At 42.9% G+C, this 19,388-nt stretch overlaps 1 protein-coding gene across 2 annotated transcripts in view; it reads right to left on the bottom strand.

Annotated features, from left to right (window-relative positions):
• COL19A1 (collagen type XIX alpha 1 chain) overlaps positions 1-19,388 on the bottom strand; it is a 2,198,704-nt gene that overhangs the window by 1,111,394 nt on the left and 1,067,922 nt on the right. For both annotated transcript variants that reach the window (XM_085610910.1, XM_085610909.1), the window contains exon 13: positions 15,708-15,761. In XM_085610910.1, the coding sequence (XP_085467036.1) occupies positions 15,708-15,761 (54 nt within the window). The remainder of the gene's footprint in view (positions 1-15,707; positions 15,762-19,388) is intronic.

The raw sequence follows: 19,388 nt of genomic DNA, 5'->3' as shown, positions 1-19,388 counted from the left end.
ATTTTAAACTTTATAAAGATGGATTCTTGTCATTGTGTTTTGTTTGTTTTGCTCCGTCTGTTTTGGTAACGACGCATTGCCATGTGGAAAGCAACTGATGTGTTTTATTCCCAGATTCTCTGAGATCATCTGTGTCTCTAGGAGCAAACTCGGAGTGCTCTAATTGTTCCATTTTCAGGCTTGTATATTAATATAAAGTATTATAAAAGTATTATAAAATTGGCGAATAATGTTTATAGTGAGATTAAAGTAGGCTTTTAAATCATAAAAGCAGTTACTACCTCCTGGCTTACCCCTTGTTATCCCTGGTTTTGCCTTTGTTATCTCTGACATCCAAGAACACAGGGACAAGAGGGAGTGGTGGTGAGCACTTGTTTGGGAGTTCTTAAGTCTTCCCATTTATTTTAGTAGCCTTAGTGAGTTTAAAGAGTGTTGCTTTCATAGTGGTTGAGGCCAGGTCCTGGAAACCCTGCTCCATCCTTGATCGATCATGGGTATTGAAATCATGCACCAGTGCTGCATATGTTTTCTGCAGTAAGTGACAAATTCACTTATTTGGGCCTGAGAGTGACAATGGCAGATCAAAGACTGCTGATTTAAGCCTGGCTTGGGGCATAGTCAGAGCCGACAGTAAGTACAGACAAGGGATCTGGTGCTGCACTGGCATTGACAAGGATGATGTGTGGACTCAAACCTGAACCAGCTAATAGCACCGATAAATGACTTTCAGGGATGCAGTGCCTTTTGCCCATCACTTGTTCTTTGATAATACTGTCTTGTGTGACTATTACAGAGACATGAAGCACTGTAAAGCCTTCATGCATCTAAATAATGGAGGCCAGCCTCAGAAGGAAGAGTGAGAATATTAGATACCCTCAGCAACACACAGTTGGAATTAGCCCTCTCTGCAGGGTCACCTCCCAAATGTTTTGCTTTCACCCTCCACTTTTCTGAACCCACTTCTGTTGACTTTTAGGACTGTGCACTTTACCACTGCTAACCAGTGCTAAAGTGTTTGTGCTCTCTTCCTTAAACATGGTAAAATTGGCATACACCCAATTGGCACACCCAATTTACTTACAAGTCCCTAGTAAAGTGGTATTACTTGTACCCAGGACCTTTAAATTAAATGCTAAGAAGGCCTGCAGCACTTATTGTGCCACCCACTTAAGTAGCCTTCCCATTTAACATATATGTCACCCCTTGGGTAAGCCCTGAACAGTCCATAGGCAGATTGTGTTATATATAAAAATTGGACATGCGCTTTTAAGTTTTTCATTTCCTGGTAGTGCAAAAGTTCTAAATTAGTTTTTCACCACTGCAATGCCTACCTCTCCCATACAATAATATTGGGTCACCTTATTACATTTATTAAGTTTTAAATTCAGCTTGGGAACGAGTAGAAAGCTCATGTTTGGTGTCTGAGGAATTGTAATTTAAAATCCTTGTTAATGGTAAAGTCAAATTTTAAGTCACAGTTCCTAAAATGCCACTTTTAGAAGGATGAGATTTTCTTGTCCTCACAATTTAGTGCCTGTGCCCTGGGTCACATGACTAGGTTTAGTTGGTAATCAGCCTTTGTGAAATTCTCCCAGACAGTGTCACAAAGCTGGACTGGGTGTTGGCAGGATGTCACCCATCACACTTATATTCCAAAGGATCTGCCTCAGCACACCTACAAACAAATTCACACTAGCCTTTTGTCACCCCAGACATCTGGGGTCTTGGCAGGGGAAGGAAATTCCAGAAGCAGATATGTGGGGAAGTCTGAGGGAAGTCTAAAGGTTTCCCCAAATTCAAAGCTGGCACCAGGTATAAATATTAGATCTTGAGACCCACTCTTCAGTACATTCCTGGACCTGCGGATACTACTGAAGAAGGACTGCCCTGCTGCCAGAGGACTGCCTGTTGCTTGAGGCCTTCCTGCTCATTAAGAACGAAGACAGGACCTGCCCCCTTCATCCCAGGTAGAGTGACTCCAAGGGTTTAATTCCCAAGGGTCCAAAGCTTGGAACAGCTACAGGTACACACAAGATGCAGATGCCTCCCTGCAACTGCCCAGCTGACCTGCTGTATCTGGCCCTGCCTGAGCCCTGCTGGCCTCTGCCAGAGTGAGTCTCTGATCCCCAAGAGGATCCTCCCCATGTTCTGGGTCTTTGGCAGGCATCAGAGTGCACTCCTCTGAAGACAAGGGAGAAATCTTGACGTTTTGGGCTCTACTTGACCAAGAACTGGCCTATTTTTGCCAAGATCTTGGTCCCCGTGCCACCCGCCATCGCAAAGCTCCGGTGAACCTGAGTCTTCATGCACAGTGAGGATCAACAACGTGAGATCTGTACTTTGTGCTTCAGCTTTGACCATCCAAGGCTCCTCGCGGCCTCCACCACCATGAACTGGACTCTTTATGCCAGACTTTGAGAAGATAACTTTTCCAGTGGGACTAAGATGGTCCCTGTATCCAGCCCACAATCCATCGCAATTTGCTTGAACTTGTGATTTCCTCCCAGTCTATCACAACCAGATAACCACAAGTGGTGCGTTGTGCTTTTAGGTGCTATACTTTCCAAAATATTTGAAATTTCATATCTCCGGTTCTACTGATTTTTGTCATTTTGGTCTCATTTTAATTATTAAATATTGCTCTCTTTTCTAAAATGGTGAAAGGTCTTTCTTGTGTTGTGTTTTCACTTTATTACTGTTTGTGTGCTGTATAAATACTTTACATATTGGCAAAAGTTAAGCCTGACTTTTTATACCAAGCTACTTAGGGTTAAGCACAGCTTAATTTAGTGACTTTTGTGATTCACCTTGACGAGGATTGTGGTTGTTGTAGGGTTTCAGCTCCCTCAATCAAAAACCCAATTTCTCTTAAATACATTAAAATGTTTACAATAGCCATCCTTATCTCTGCAAATGCTCTCTCAGTGAGTGGGTAAAACACCTTAACCTCCTTCCCCCTTCAAGGCCTCGTCAATGTAAGGTGTTCTACCCCATTTTGGCTGAAGTCGAAACCGTCCACCTGGACCAGACAAGGTTGTTGATGCTTGCGCCTGCCCTCCTCATTCCAGTATTTTGGCTTCTGCTAATACTCTTTTGTCGCTCTCTCCTAATGTTAAGCCCCTATTTGAAATGAAATGAGGGATTTATAAAGCGCGACACAACCCGGAGGTATCTAGGCGCTGAATACACCAGAATTGAATATAATGAGAAACCCAATCTACCCTTGAGGGCTTGGGCAAATCAAATGAACGGGTAAAAGGCGCCTTCAAGGGATTTATTTGGAATACTCTGTTCTATTGCTTTTGATATATATTTTTAACTGCAAGAATTATTATTTTTTTTTTTTTTATTTTTTTTTAAAACCTTTATTCGTGCATATTAAAAGAACAAATACGGGCCTACAACCTTCAGGCCGGCCACGATACGGTTAAGCACTGATACAAACATCACGGCCCCTGTGCTTCAACGGTCAAGATTAGCAACGATTTATGAATTATACACTGGAGAGATCCTTGACCCCAGGGAAAGGAGAAGTGAAGGTTAATTTTAAAGTTTTTCAAAATAATGTTATCAGGGAAAAAGTCAGTGAAGAATAAGAACCAAGGAGATTCGAGTCCGCACGATATCTTCACCACACGGGAGAGCAGCAGCATCATTAAAACAGCAATGGAAGTCAAATCTCAGGCAGTGAGGCAATGCAGTTATATAACAGGATAGTCACATGAGCAATTACGCACCCCTCCAGTGCAGGCCCCACTCAGTCAACCCCACACCCGGACCCAGAATCGAAACAAGTATAGCGCAGAAACATAAAAAGAAAAAAAGGCCCATAGAACTAATTAGAAACAGTAAATTACCCCCCCACCCTACACCAATGCGGAGGCTACGGCCTGCCCCCCCCCCCCCAGCATAGTGCCTGTCGCCCAATAAACCCGAAATATAGACAAGAAAGAGAGTAAGAATAGAGTAAAGAAAGATAAGAAAACAGTACACCTATGATAAAGGGGGTGAGAAAAGAATAGGACTATTCTAATCTAAACTCCCAAAAAGAAGAAAGCGGGGAGGAGCCTACGTATCATCAGAGCGCCCTAAACCATCGGCCATCTATGGCTTCCACACACTGAGAACCCACTACACCAAAAGCAGTCATGTGAAAATGAATTGTCACAACAATTTAATTGAAGGAAGACAGATCGCGACGAGTGCGCACAAAGTATACATACAGTTCCAGTCCCAGTCCAGCCCATCCGTGAAACCATGGCGATATAAATCAGTCTAGCCCTGGCCCGATCGCGGGCTTGAGATTAAGCCAGCCCCTACATGAAGGCCCCGCATCCCGTGCAGACAAAGACAATATGGCCGCTTGGGAGAAGATGGTGAGGTAGAATCACAAAATGGCCGCCGACCATCTGTAGAGGTCCCTTTGTGCACCACATGAAGTCCAGACATGGCATGTAGAGTACAGGAGTTCCACAGAAAAGAAGCAGTAGGCCACCGTGAACGAGTCCTAGAGGATGTTAGGTGTTGCTCAGCTGGATACTCTTGCAGACGCGGTGAGGCAGGCAACAATGAAGCAGGCAGCAATGAACGGGGAAACAAAGTATCCGCTGTTGAGCTGGAGAGCAATTGATCCTGGGTGCCGGGAAAGCCAGATGCAGGCACCAGTGTAGCACGATCACACACAGCCGTTGCGTCCCCGCAAGAGGACAAAAGCACTGGCAGACCCACGCCGTGTTGGTGACAAACGGAGCGCTCACGGCCCGCAGCCGACAGCATGGAGTCAAACTGCTCACTCAGCGCCTGAAAGCGAGCACACATTTGTAGACGAAAGTCCCGCAGGACGGCCAGAACGGAGCCGCATGTCAGCGGAGTCTGCACCCCCACATCGGCAGCAATCCGGGACGGCACTGTGGAGCTGGTGTCTGGTGGAGGGAGGGCGAAGCGGGCAGCGGGCAAGACCGGAGTATCACCCCCCAGCCGCGAGCAGGCAAACAACGCCATGTTTTACCGCCGGACGGTACAATGGCCAGGGGGGGGGGGGTTGTAGCAAGGAGTCAGTTCCCCTCAGGTCTGCGCCGCAACTGGGAAAGCCAACAGTCACCTCCCTTCCCTCGGATTCTCTTTGCAGCCGACTAGGCAATAGAAGAAGGGGGTCGGCAGCCTCCCACAGCGCGGTCCACAGATCGGGGCAGGAGACCCGCCGCACCGGGGCTTACCTTACAGCCCCAGCCCTTCAGGCGCAGGGTGCAGGAGGTGTCTGGCCGTCCCTCCCCAGGCTCATCTGGCGACAGTCCGTGGTGTTAGGTGAGGTCGGGACCGCGGGGCTCGGGTTTGCGCTAGCGGGTCCGGTGACTGCGGAGCTTCCAGGGGGCCGGCAGGGGTCCAGGGCGGAGAACAAAAGCACCAAGAACTCCGGCATCCGGGCGGGCTGAGACTTCGGGGAAGCGGCGGCATGGACAGCGCGTCGTCGCATACGTTTCACCTCGAGAATCGGCAAGGATAGGAATCAGGATGATAGTCCGGGGCCAAGGGCCGACGGAGCCGGGCGCTCAAGCGTCTGCTCCGGTCGCCATCTTGGCTCCTCCCCCAACTGCAAGAATTATTGATAAACTCGCCAGAGAGATATTATTCAAATGTATTTTAACTAAGAAATATTTGTGTTCCTTGTGAGGACATCAGAACCAATGAACCAATCACAAAACAATAAATATTCAAAACACGGGTATATATAGAAAAAGGCTTTATCTTTTGAAATTTATCAAGGGTACTACACAGTTATACAAACAATGTAACAAAAATGTATCCGACTGCAGACTGCCGAATTTTCGCTGCGCTACAAAACTTAACAGAATAAACTTCTTCAATTGAGAAGTTGCTGGGGACTGGAAATTTAATTACACCGTCCAAAAAGCACCAGAGTTCACTTACCTGTATCTTTTGACGATTATTCACCTTAAACAAAAGCTACAGAACGACGATCGATTTGACATATACGTATCAATTGTATTCTATAAATCTGGAATCTTTGGAAACACCATTCGGGGTCAACTATTAAATTTATGATAGTCCTGAAGATGGTCTCATGTACAAATGCATAGAGACTGAAACGTCGACATTCACACTCTCTTCTGGAAAATAATGTACAATGAGAAGAAGTGTTTACAATAGTGACATTGAAGGATTATACAATTGTATTTATTTTCCTCTTGTTACATTGTTTGTATAACTGTGTAGTACCCTTGATAAATTTCAAAAGATAAAACCTTTTTCTATATATACCCGTGTTTTGAATATTTATTGTTTTGTCATTGGTTCATTGGTTCTTATGTCCTCACAAGGAACAAAAATATTTCTTAGTTAAAATACATTTGAATAATATCTCTCTGCGAGTTTATCAATAATTCTTGCAGTTAAAAATATATATCAAAAGCAATAGAATAGAGTATTCCAAATAAATCCCTTTGATACACCAGAAGACAGTTATTTCCAGGACGGTGTCACTGATACAGCCAGGTCTTTAAGCACTTCCTAAATTGAAGCAGGTTATTTTAGTTTTTCAGGTTAATGGGCAAGGAGTGCCAAAGTTTAGCAGTGGTGTAGGAGAAACTTTTGCCTCCCCATTTTACTTCTGCACGGGTGAATGAAAATGCCCACAAACTAGTTATATACATTCTCAAACACAGTTGATTTTGGATAAGGTGTCAAATGACTTTATACCACCAAGGACAAGGTTTGCATTTAAAAACCCTAGTGCATTCCAGGAGTTGTGGTTTACTTCAGTTGAGCCAACTGAAGTGCCACACCAGAGAAAAATGAATTTTAAAAGAAACACCCTTCAAATTGTAGCATTTGTATTTATTTCATGCTTGGAGCACTTATTTTGGTGTAATTTGGGACTATTGTCTGACGTCAGAGGTGAATTTAAGATCAGGTTATATCGGGTCTGTCTTGAATGTTATACAAAAGTTACTTATCAGAAAATAGGTTCTCCCCTTGGTTATTTTTTATTATTTTCAAATCAGTGTTTAGAACACTAAGGGGGAAATCAGATATTGTAAGAGCTAAATGTCTCCCTTCCCCCCTGCCGTGGTGTTTGATGCTCCCCTGTGTAAGAATTTTTACATCTGGCTAGAGACAACAGCTTTAGCTGCGTCACTAGAGCCAAACAGGTATATCGAGTTAGAGGCAACATGTTTGCTCTCCTCAGTAATTGGTTGCTGGGTCACTCACATGGTGATCACCCCATATTAAAGCTATTAGTTGCTGTGACTGTTAGTGTTCCTTCATTACCTATGTACCTGCCAGTGAGTTTAGGTGGGTGGCTACCGAAGAAAGAAGAAGAAGGAGAGATATGACATGTGTCTAGGAACTGCTGGACTGCTAGTATATGAGACTCTGAGGTTACTGGGCATGGGGGTGCCTTTTAGCAGTTCTTGGGTTGAAGTGAAGGTGGACACTCACAGAAGTTCTCTTTGTGTCTTCTCAGTTCAGGCGGCTCTTTTCGTAGTTCTCAGAGCAATCAGACACAGCAGAAGTACAGCAGGTGCCTCCTCCTTGAGGATGGCTTTTCCTGTCCTCAGAACAACCCCCTCAAAAGGCCATAAAGCTGCAGCTATGCAACAATAAACTAGATAGAGCAATCATATATTCTCCCTAAAGGCTATACTATGATTGCACAAGACCATTCAGGACAGTCTACTAGATTTAAAAATTGATAAAGATGTCCATCTGCAAGTAACAGTGTCACCAGAAAACTAGTGGCAGTGAATAAAATGAAAGAGCTCAAAGCACTTTGAGGACCCATACTTCTTGACTTGGCACCTGAATAGAATTTGCCCAACTCTACTGCCAGTCTTCCACTGTGCTAGAAAGTGCATGCTGCAACTCTGTCACTGCTTGACGAGCAGAACTGATACCATGGGACTGCGACAAGCATCTGAACAAGCTATGGCAAAGCGCTATTGCAACCAAGCGGGCTCTACAAGACACGTTAGAAGAACTCAGAAAGTATTTGCATTTCAGAGACAAGGCTATCCCTGGGAATAAGCTAACGCAGTCTGAGTGTTTCTTATTAAGAATTGGACTGTTCTCTATGTATAATGTGCCAGGCGTGTATACTATGCTACTGGACACAGGGATAGCCAGCAGGAGAATTTGGTGCCTGTCTGTGATATTACTAACATCTATTGGACAAGCGCCAGTACTCTGGAAAGCCAATGCAATATAATCATAAATATTTAATTTGATTTTTGCAGTTTTTAAAAAAACGTTAGTGCAAAGTTTAACATTTTTATTGCGCTTGAAATGGTCTCCTCCAGCGCTGAAACAGTCGATGATTGATGCTGTTCCTATGAACACAGGCGACGTTCTTCTCATTAATACCCTGACGATTGTTGTCTCACTTATAAAGCTGTACGATTTATCAGTAAAGCTCTGATTACCGGGATACGGTGTGACTGGAATACTCGCAATGCTCAGAAACCAGACAAGTTATTTGAATGTTACAGCCAAAGTGAGAACACACGAGAACATTCAGTATTTCATGTATGCAATTGTAGTGAAGTACATAGCATGGCTCATTCACAAGGAAAATACACTATATTAAGTGATACAAATATCATCCTGGCACAGTATCATCCAAAAATAAAAAATAGTTGATGGCCCATGTTCTTCAAATGTTTACAAAGGATGGAGTTTATTTATGAGGAGTACTAGCCCGAATTTAACTTCCAAATGCTATGCCTTGTATTTGATCTGTTACTTACTAATAATGCAGCAAACTGTTTCGTTACATGGTTAAATTACCACATTTTCAAAAGTAATTTACAATTTGCCCCAAATGTCAATTGGCTCTTTATTAAGTACATTAAAACTGATCAATCAGCCAATGTACTTACACGCATAGAGACACATATGTTCGGAACATTAAGAAGACAATAAGGATACAAAAGGGAAAAATGAAGTACTCTCAAATGTTAAATGTTCTTCTTTGGACGACATCCATACCCTCTTAAGCTCAAAACTGCACTTGGACATTTGTGGCGTTCCCAATCAGGACAAAACCAGTCTTGGGTGCTTGTGTTCCGGTTCAAAGAAGTCCTGGCTTGCCATTTCGGGCTGGACTATTTCTATTGGAACTGGGGCAAGCATGATTTGCATATGGCTGGGTCTAATCTGAGGTGGAATATGTCAGTGATATCTAATATTGTCACCAGGATCTGAGATTATATGAAATAATTGTCTGCGATTCTTCCCTTGACATATTGGTGAATAGACAGCCTTGGTGAGATTGTCCCTTCCTGCCAATGAAAACAGGCAACTATATATCTCAACTATTAACAAATTGAATCATCCCATGCCAGAGGGTTCATGACTATTTCTGGTTCATACATTATATACAATTTAGTTGGTCTCCATCCTGCTGTCTAAGACATTATACAGCCACATGCAGCAAGATACTGCTTTTATAAATCCCATAAATATAAAAAGGAGAAAAGAGATAGCATGGACGGCTTTCTTCCAGTAATCGCTCTTTCTTATCACTTAACATTCATCTTTCAAGTGTTGTGTAGTTCCTATAAACCTATATAGGATCTGCGCATTTAGACAACATAGACTGTGGGCTTGGTGTCCAGACTGATTCCAGACACCCTCACCAGGTATGTTTGCCTTTATACCATCTAGCTCACAGTGCCACTGTAAACTCCTCTTACCAAGGAGAGAATAGTTCCCGGCAACTATCGAACATGACAACTCTGTCCCATCAGGGCTCGTGCAAACAGTACAATACTTTTCGCTCTGTCACTCGTGCTCACTTTGTCTCAGAGAAATACAAAGAATAAACAGTGGGGACGTTTTTAATAAGAATTTATTGAACCAGCATCATTCTAGTGTAAAATAGGGTCATTCTAGTGTCAAATCGGTGTGCTGAAATCCTTGTCATGTCGACCGGGGATGACAAAAGGGATGACCCATATACATAGATATTATGCAGAAGATGGTAATCCTGTGGTGATTCTGAGAATCCTCATGATAATAAATGAGGCTAGTTTTCTGGGAAAACCACAAGACATTTATGCAGCACCTTAACTAGGTAAAAGGTCAATACCAAAAACCATTATGTAGTACACTGGCAGGGAAAATGTAGGTGAAATGTTAGGTGATTACCCAGGCCTATATTGTAGTACATTACAAAACATAACACAAGTAGCCCCCATTTTTTTCCAGTTCCTTTCCTTCCACACTCTACTACTTTTCTCTTCCTCTACATCATCAAGTCTACTATTTTATTGTGCTCCTTGGCCACCAACCCCTTCCCCCTTATCAGAATTTTATTAGCTTCTCTCTCCCATTTCGTTTTACACTATCTACTTCGTCCCTGTTGCACGTTTGTTGATGTCACCTTCCTTTTCTCTGAATCCTACCCCTAAAGCTCTCTTTTCCCTTTAGTTTTGGCTGATTGTTGTTTCCATCATCTGCGCCTTGACGCCTTTGGGCAAAGTTGCGCATTATAAATCCCTGTTCAATCAATCAATCAATCACTGCTTTCTAATGACTACCAGTTTTGCCACTATCTGACCATGGTTAGACCAGTTTCTTTTAAGGTCAAATTGCACGGTACTGTTGCCTGTTTCATGACTTCTGTCTCTTATCCAATGAAAGACTTAGGTTCCAAAATCAGTTTAAATGTATTTAGTTGTAAGGTTGATCACTGGCAGTTTTTTAATGAGTTCTGGGTGTACTTTTCTTGTGCTGAGTTTATGCGTTTGATGAATTTGAGGGGGTCTAACGATTGTACATATGTTTTTGGTTCTGCTTTGCACCTATCTGCCACATGTAGGATATTCATGGGGTGTTCTGGTTCTTCCATTCGTCGGAAAGACTTGTTTCTATATTCACTGTCAGTCACATTCTTAACAAAACCCTGACAAGAATTTTTGGATAACTGAGAAAGCGGTTACCGATTTTTGAGACCTCTTAGGCTGCCACCAACACGGTCTCTGGTTGGACCCCTCTTCTCCATCTTTTTTCTCACCACACATACTCGTTCTCCTAGGTTTTCAGAAGGCCATAGCTCCCTCTTCCACTTCCACCACCTCCAAACTGACACATATCCCATCAAAAAGAAACTAAAGGAGCAGCAGGTGGGCTGGTCCATTAATGGTTAGCTGTGCTGCAGCACTTCTGCTTGCTTGTAAGCACTTAGGGGCTTATTTACAAGCCCCTTGTGCTGCCGGTGCGTCACTTTTAATATGGGAAAAAGTGGCGTACCGTCGGCGCAGGGGGCTTATAAATAAGCCTCTTAGTGAATAGGTGGTTGGGTGAGAGGTGGTGGTGAAAGGTGGTGTTGGAGAGGAGTGCTTGAGCCAGTCTTTTGGCTGTGTTGTGTTGTTATTTTACTCTGGTTCTTTGGGTTCCGATGCTGCCACAGTGGCTTGGAGAGGAGGGTAGTAATGAAGCACCATCAATAATTGCTAACCTGTAAATTTGGATGTGATTTATTAGTTCCTAATATCCTTCTAGCTTTATATGGCGATACAGCTTTATAATGCTTTATAGCTTCATAGGTTTATATTAGAATTATGTACTTATGATATTGGAACAAATGTGCTGTGCGCATTGTTGTAGTTGAAACTTGTATGTTGTACATCTATTTGCAGTGACTCACTGAATGGTACATGCCATGTGCCAGCCTACTGGCTGTTTGTTCCAAGATGCAAGACAAGTGTGCCTCCGTATTTTAGATACAGCACCATATTTTTATTGAGGTAGATAAATTACCAAAGTAGCAATAGTAATATAAGCTTATTGTATTACTCAAAGGATTATAATAGAAGGAAAGAAACATTGCAAGCTGCACAAATATCAGGGGATCGATAAAGGTTCTAGAATCATAGTATTATAAAACTCAAGACATAAAAAAGTCAGCTTAGATCTTCACACAGATACGTTCACTTCAAAGTATACAGCAATATATTTAGGTCACATAGTTGATGCTTTATGAATATGGTCTAAGAATTTCATTGAATACATGATTTAAAAAAGTATAAAACCAATTTACATGAATTACAGGATTAACGCTTTGGAACTCCATGTCTAATAATATCATTGGCATTATTATTGCACTGCTATCCCTGACATTGTGGCAGTCTCAAGCAATTTCTACGGTAGATCTTAATTAGCATTCAAGAGTCTATTGGTGATAATTTTTCTTGAACACCAAAGTTCAATACAAATACGTAAAATGTACAAAACACATGTATTTTAAGATCAATGTATAAAACCGACTTTCTCAAATCTAGATATGGCTGGGATCAAATACGGGTACAGAAAAAGTGCTGAAATCATTAGCTTAGTGCTTTATAAGCCTGATCTAAAAATGTAATTAACATTATTATTGCACTATCTTCCGTGACACTAAAACAGTATCTAACAGCCTCCCCAGTTGATCTTAGTTTTGCTTTATTAAAAAGAGGTTGCAGATACTTTTTTCTTGAATACAAGAGTTTGGGGCAAATACATAAAACATACACAACGGTTTTGTCTTTGAATACAGGGTTCAATTTCCCCTCAAATTCATAGATCGGTATATAAAACAATCTGAACCTTAAAAATGTTAACATACCATGGCAGGTTTGACCCTAAGTACTCTTGGTTATGCAAGAAAAGTGTATCAAAGTCTAAGGGGCTAATTATGAATTTGGCGGTCGATTGGACCGCCAAACCCGTGGCGGCGGTGCTAATGCCGCCCCGGTGGTCTGACCGACGTATTTTGAGTTGGGCAGTCAGGCCGCCACAAGACCGCTGCTACCTCCATTGATCCACAATACCTGGTAGTATTGCAGCGGTCTGAGGCCGGAATATACTTGGTTGTGCTACTGCGGTACCGCCAAGCATATTACAAGAAAAAGTGTGGTGGTGAGGAAATTAAGTGGAACCGATAGGGGCCAGGGGATGCATGCAGGGGTGCACATGTTGTGCCCTCCTGTATGCTTTCACTCCCAGTTCCTGCACGGCGTGGACTTAACAGTCCATGCTGTGCAAGAATATGTTGTGGATCTTCCATCGCGGTGCCTTCCTAAGGCGCAGATATGAGCCTTTGAAAGGCACCACCATGAGACCACTGCCGCAGGACCCCCCAACCTGTATTCCAATCGGAATATGACGTGCTGCGAGGGTACGGGTTTGGCAGTCTTGCAGTGGGCCGCTGGCATGGCGACCCGCTTCAAGACTGCCAAACTCGTAATCAGGCCCGAAGTCTATGTGATTGTATTGTTTAGCCTGAGCCAAGTCAGAGTCCCTCTGCCTAAGAGTAAAGGTTTCACAGAGTAAATTATTTCGGTCTGGTTACCAAATTGTGCCTTGACAATGTCTCACTGATGTTCTTTGCTTATGGAACATGCACCAAAAGATGTGGGACAATTCTACCGAAGCATGTTGTCCAAACAATATTCCCTTCTTCATTAAAAAAAACTCCACAAACATCATCAATAATTGATTCTTGTCAATGGCCACAACATAGCACATTCCCTTTTAATTTTAGACGTATTTGAGTCTATGTATATACTTCCTGCAATTATCAGGACGCACTGAGGCAAGGTGACAGAGGTGCATGCTCTACTCTCACCAATGCAATCATTATGTGCGGAACTGCACTTTTCTGGATCTTTCCATCACAGCGCCTTAGTGCAATCATGGCTTCATGCTGATTATTTGTCAATGAAAATGATCTTGTCCTGTATCCGGCCGCATAAACAACTCTGTTTTTGAGATGTGTTCTTATGGAAATTATCTGCTGATGACAGTCTATAACATTTTACAAGACAGCATGTCACTCACTTGATTTACTGCTCACAATGCAAAGCGGTAACGCTGGTTGCATCTAAAGTATCTGCCAGTGTCAAGCTGATTGAAAAGTTCACGAGATGCACGGTATACTTTACCCGTCTCAAGGCGGGTCTGTGGAACACGATCCCATCTAGCAACCGGGCAGGAACCACGACAGAAATGGTTCCTGAGCTAAGGAGAGCAGCACGCAAGGGGCTTTTCCGAGCTGTCAGCGCATTTCTGCAACCGGAAGGACACCTCATACTTTTAGTCACGGAAAACAGAAGAAAAATCAAATGGCATTCTGCAAGTGCGGAGAAGGTTCAAAGGAAAGGGATTTATATATATATCTTTCTTTCTTTCTTTCTTTCTTTCTTTCTTTCTTTCTTTCTTTCTTTCTTTCTTTCTTTTTCTTTCTTTCATTCTTTCTTTCTATGCTGTTAAAGAAAAGGTAAAAAATGCTTTCACAATGACAGTGCTACTCTTCAGTTTCTGATCCGATCAAATGCTTGGCAGTGGGATGTTGGAGGAGTGGGGAAACACAAAGGGGCAGATTTATGAAGCCCTTGTGCCTCATTTACGCCGCCGTTGCGTCACTTTTGTGACGCAGCAGCGGCGCAAATCCTGCGCCATGGTGCGGGGTATTTATAACGTGACGCATCTGGGAGATGCGTCACATTGTAAAGCCCTGCGCCACATGTAGGCGTTCCAGGGCAGGTGGGGGCGTTCCGGCGCAGGAACGCCTCCTAAAAGTGGCTGAGTGAAATCTACAAGATTTCACTCAGTCACTTTTGAGCCCATGCTGCGTCAACACCCTGCGCCTGCTTGAAGCAGGCGTAAGGATTGACGCAGCATTGTGCAGATAGGGCACCCTCGAGCCTTGCTGGAGCTGCGTCGCGCTTGCGACGCAACTCCAGCAATGCGCCACTTTTCGGCACAGATGCGTGACGCATCTGTGCCGTTTTTGCCCCATGGTGCGCCGCATTATAAATGCGGCGCATCCATGATGGCGGAGCTGGGGCGCAAAATAACTGGCGCATCCCTGCTGATATGCAGGGATGCGTCAGTTATTATAAATATGCCCCAAAGTCTATATAGAGAGCATGTAGCCACAGGGTTCACCAGTACTAATCCAAGATAACGTTCTTGGAGGTGTGCTCAATTCCTTAGTAGCAAATTATTGTAATAACAGAGTACACGCAGTCTGATGTCTCTTTCATGTGTTTAATCTCAACACCCACCAAATATGCAGCGATGACCAAACGGCTTCAGATCCAACTGTCCCTTCAGTCCCTTCTCCCTCTGGCCCATGTCATCACATTCCAACCCAGAACCCAGGGCTTAAAGGAGAAGTTACAACACATCTTCCCTTTACAATAATGTGAAAGAACTCAACAGAAAGAAAAGAATAGAAGAAAGATGCAATAAAACAGATTGAGCAGCTTTAAGTGGCACGCTGGGTTTCCTTTGGTGGGTGCCTCTCCCATCCTCGTCGCCAGTATTGTAATAACAGAGTACACGCAGTCTGATGTCTCTTTCATGTGTTTAATCTCAACACCCACCAAATATGCAGCGATGACCAAACGGCTTCAGATCCAACTGTCCCTTCAGTCCCTTCTCCCTCTGGCCCATGTCATCACATTCCAACCCAGAACCCAGGGCTTAAAGGAGAAGTTACAACACAAATGTCCCGCCAAAGAGAAGAATCTCAAAAACAGCAGGTGCGACCTGCCTGTGACCTTCAGAAAATTGCCGGAGGACAATGTGCCCTTTCTAGTTCAAAGTAAACAAGATTGCATGTTGTTAAATCTTGAAGTGCTCAACGTTTCACTTTTATTTATCAATGTTTGTTAATCTGCAATTGATATTACGATGTTTACCTCCTTTCCAGGAATGCCCTCTTGTCCATTTTCTCCTTTGTCTCCTTGTTCACCCTAGGGACAACAAATGAGTGTTTATTTATTTAATATATTTTTTTTAGAATAGAGCATTTCCAAAGACACTTACAATATATGAGAAAATAACTTCAGCAGGCAGGAAGTACCATATTTCCTTATGTTGTACTCTAAAACACAATGAAGTAAAGGAGGTTTTGTGAGAAGTTGTGATATGTGCTCAAAAACACAATTGTTGAGCCTAAAACATTAAATGTATGTCCACAAATTCTCAAATACAGTTTCTTTGGAGTTTCTAGCAGCGTTAAAGCTGGTAAAGGAGGAGGGCATTCTATGAAAAAAATATTTCCTTAATTTTACTTTGCCAACGTGCAAAACTGTTGAGAACCATTCATTACCACTGGCATACACACACCCTCGCATATTTACACTACATTTATCCAAAATCAGTGGACTCCAGAGAGTGACATCGCGTGCCCTCTGGCCTTGGGTGGCACATTACCTGTGAATATTGCTTATATCTTAAAATACTTTATCCGACTTGCTTTGGAATTGATTAAATCACAGGTTTGAGATGGGTAAAATTGCATATAATTATTCTAAATAATAGAATTCAGGAACAGGACAAAAGGGGGCACAGTGATTTGAGTTGCAGCACCTGAATATACTAGAACCACCCCCTAGAAAATAATTATTATTATAGCACAGACTACCTGGCTATGAGTTACTTGTTGAGTCCCAACAATGTATGTTGAAACCAGTGCCTACATCTACATTCCTGTGGGTTTAGAGGTTAAAACTCACCTGACAGCTACAGGACCAACTCACAACCTGCATTAGATTAACATTACAGTATTACTACTCATATTATAACAGGTAATTACCAAACCTACAGCCGGAGACAATATCCTCTGCCTCTACAATCATTCCCAAGCTGAGATTGCCACACATATCGGTATACACTTAAGTAGAAAATGTAGGAGGGATCAGAAAGTGGTGGGAAAATGGGGTGTAATTAATTGTAAATGGGAACGGTTTAGGGAAACTTAATGAGGAGTTTGGGATGGACAAAAACCTAAAACAGACTTTGTGCTCTGGGGAATGGGATCCCTAGGACCACAAACGGCTTGGGGAGGGCAGCCACGCGTCCCCTCCCTTCATCACATAATGTGCGCACTGGGGATGGGGTCCTTGGGGCTGAAACGGCTTGAGGGGGTGGCTGCGTGCCCCCTCTCCCTAAAAAAGCCATTGGACCCCCTGAAGATGGGTTCCCAGGGGCTGAAATCTGTCAGGAGAGGGGGACCACACGTGCCCCTTTCCCCCCAAAAATAACTGCCTCATCCCACCGGGCCCTCCTCGCGGGGAGGTTATTAAAAAGCGCTTTTTTTATTGTTGCTGCAGATTTACGGATCCTCCGGACCCTACCACCTAGCCTAGGAGGTCAAGGTATCCCTACTTTTCCCCCTTATGTCTTTTAAATAAAACTCTTTTAGGCCTAATGACCGAGTCGCGAATCATTAGATGGCTGCCACCACTTCCTGGTTGAGGTGGTGGCAGCTAATCAGATCTCAGCAGGAGATCTGTCGTATCCACGAGGCTCCGCTTCGATAGATACACAAAGTTTTTGAGCATTAATAACTCAAAACATACTGAATGGATTTATATTAAATCACAAAAAGCACTCTTTCTGCTTCCAAGATATAGCTTGTGGTCTAGGCAGTAGCTGTGTCTAAAGTTCCTATGGAAAGATTAATGGGAAAAACGCATTTTGGGACTTTTTTCTTGGCCCCTGCTTGATAGATCACCCCAAAACTTACCAATTGCAAACTAGTCAAAAAGTAGCACTTTTCGGCAGCATTTGGTGGAGATTTGTCAAATGGCACCAAAGTTATTAGCATCACAAAAAATGCACTTCCTATGGAAACACAATCCTAACTTTTAGTGCCCTGTGGCAACCGTCACTGGTGATATAGATATATCTACATATAGATATACAGACAATATATGTGTTCATATAGTGTCTGTATATCTGTATCGCCAGTGATGGTTGCCACAGGGCACTTACAGTTAGGATCGTGTTTCCATAGGAAGTGCATTTTTTGTGATGCTAATAACTTTGGTGCCGTTTGACACAGGGCACTTAAAGTTAGGATCGTGTTATATATATATAGTCAGGAAAACTGCAGCTTTGTCGGATTGCACCCACCCGCAGGTGGTGCAAGTAAAAGGCGCTACAGCCAGCGCCTATTTAAATGCAAAATAACTTCTCTGATTAAAGAAGAAGCCAGCACATGAAGGTTGGGAAGTCCATATATTCATTTGCCGAACAGCACAAAGAGGAACTCCATTAGTTGATGTATCAGGCAACATATAATCCACAACATTGAAAAGGAGACGCATTTCGGCTGGGTCCCTGTTGCGACCTATGGTGACCTTTACTCGGGATACAGTCCTACCTCTTATTACAAATGGTGCAAACTCAATAGTGTGGAAAGCCAGAGAGTGCAATGTAGAATGGAAATGTCAGGAACTTTATAGAAGTGGCTCACTTCAACTAGCTCTACATTTGAATTTTGTAAAATTGATTTTTATAATTATAGTGTATCGCTTCCCCTTTTTTCCCTGTTACTGTTGCTGGTCCTCTATATAATCCTTTAGTCATTACAATTTGATTGCATTGTCTTGAGGTTATTCCTAACAGACTTACTTCTTGCCACCCTTTCACTTGTATTCCTTTTCTCTCCGTTTTCTGCTGTTTGTCAGTCACACTACAGTATACAGCTCCTTTATTTGTACAGAGGCATCATGGCACCCTCTCACCTTAAACTGGGTATCCCAAAGCTATTATACAGAGGTAGAATGAAGGGTATGGTCACTTATTGTCTTGATAATGACCTTTCCTCCAGATCAAAACAGTCATTATGGCTTGCTGACAAAGATGAAGGTCATTCCAAGGTCTTGTGAAGTCTACACAGTATATGTGGGGGTTACGACTGAGAGTTTGCTCTTGCATCAGTCTTGCCACCTCTATAATCTCTTTCTTACAGCCTTTAGTGTCAGTAAAATATGCAGCTAATTGAAGAGAATAAAACAAAACCTACATGTTCTTTGAATTGGAATTGAGTGAATGATCCATGGGGCCGACACCAAGTCTCACAATCCATATTCTAGCTGCTTATTCAATAGCTGTTTTTGCATGTTATCAGCTGACTTCCAGTCCATTACCATTAGGTAATATTCTCATTTGGAGCCAGTGAATTGGGCTGTATAACCCGAAAATGCCATTGCCTGTTATAATTTACATTAAAGGGTCTTTTGCTTTTGAATTCCTAAAATGACCATTTACTAACTGTAGTAGTTCTAATTAGGGGTGGGCGGAATTTGCGTAATTGCGTTACGCAAATCTCCGCGAAACGGTAAAAAATCTCCGCGAACAAGCAGAAATTCCGCTTACACGCGGAATTGCTTGTTCGCGATGCTTTTTTCCTGTTCACAATTGCTGTTTGCGTGCTCGGGGAGAAATATCTCGCGAACACGCATTTTGAGAACGCGAACAAGCAAAAATTTCGCGAAATCGTGGAAAGCACACTTTTGAGCAATTTCGCGTTCTCCGCGGAACGCGAAATTCCGCAAATTCCGCGAGCGGAACGGAATTTGCCGCCCAGG

Source organism: Triturus cristatus, chromosome 6 (genome assembly GCF_964204655.1).
Source record: "Triturus cristatus chromosome 6, aTriCri1.1, whole genome shotgun sequence".
NCBI classification, from domain to species: Eukaryota; Metazoa; Chordata; class Amphibia; order Caudata; family Salamandridae; genus Triturus; species Triturus cristatus.
Note: the sequence above shows the minus strand (reverse complement) of the source record. Positions and strands in the feature narration are given on the sequence as shown.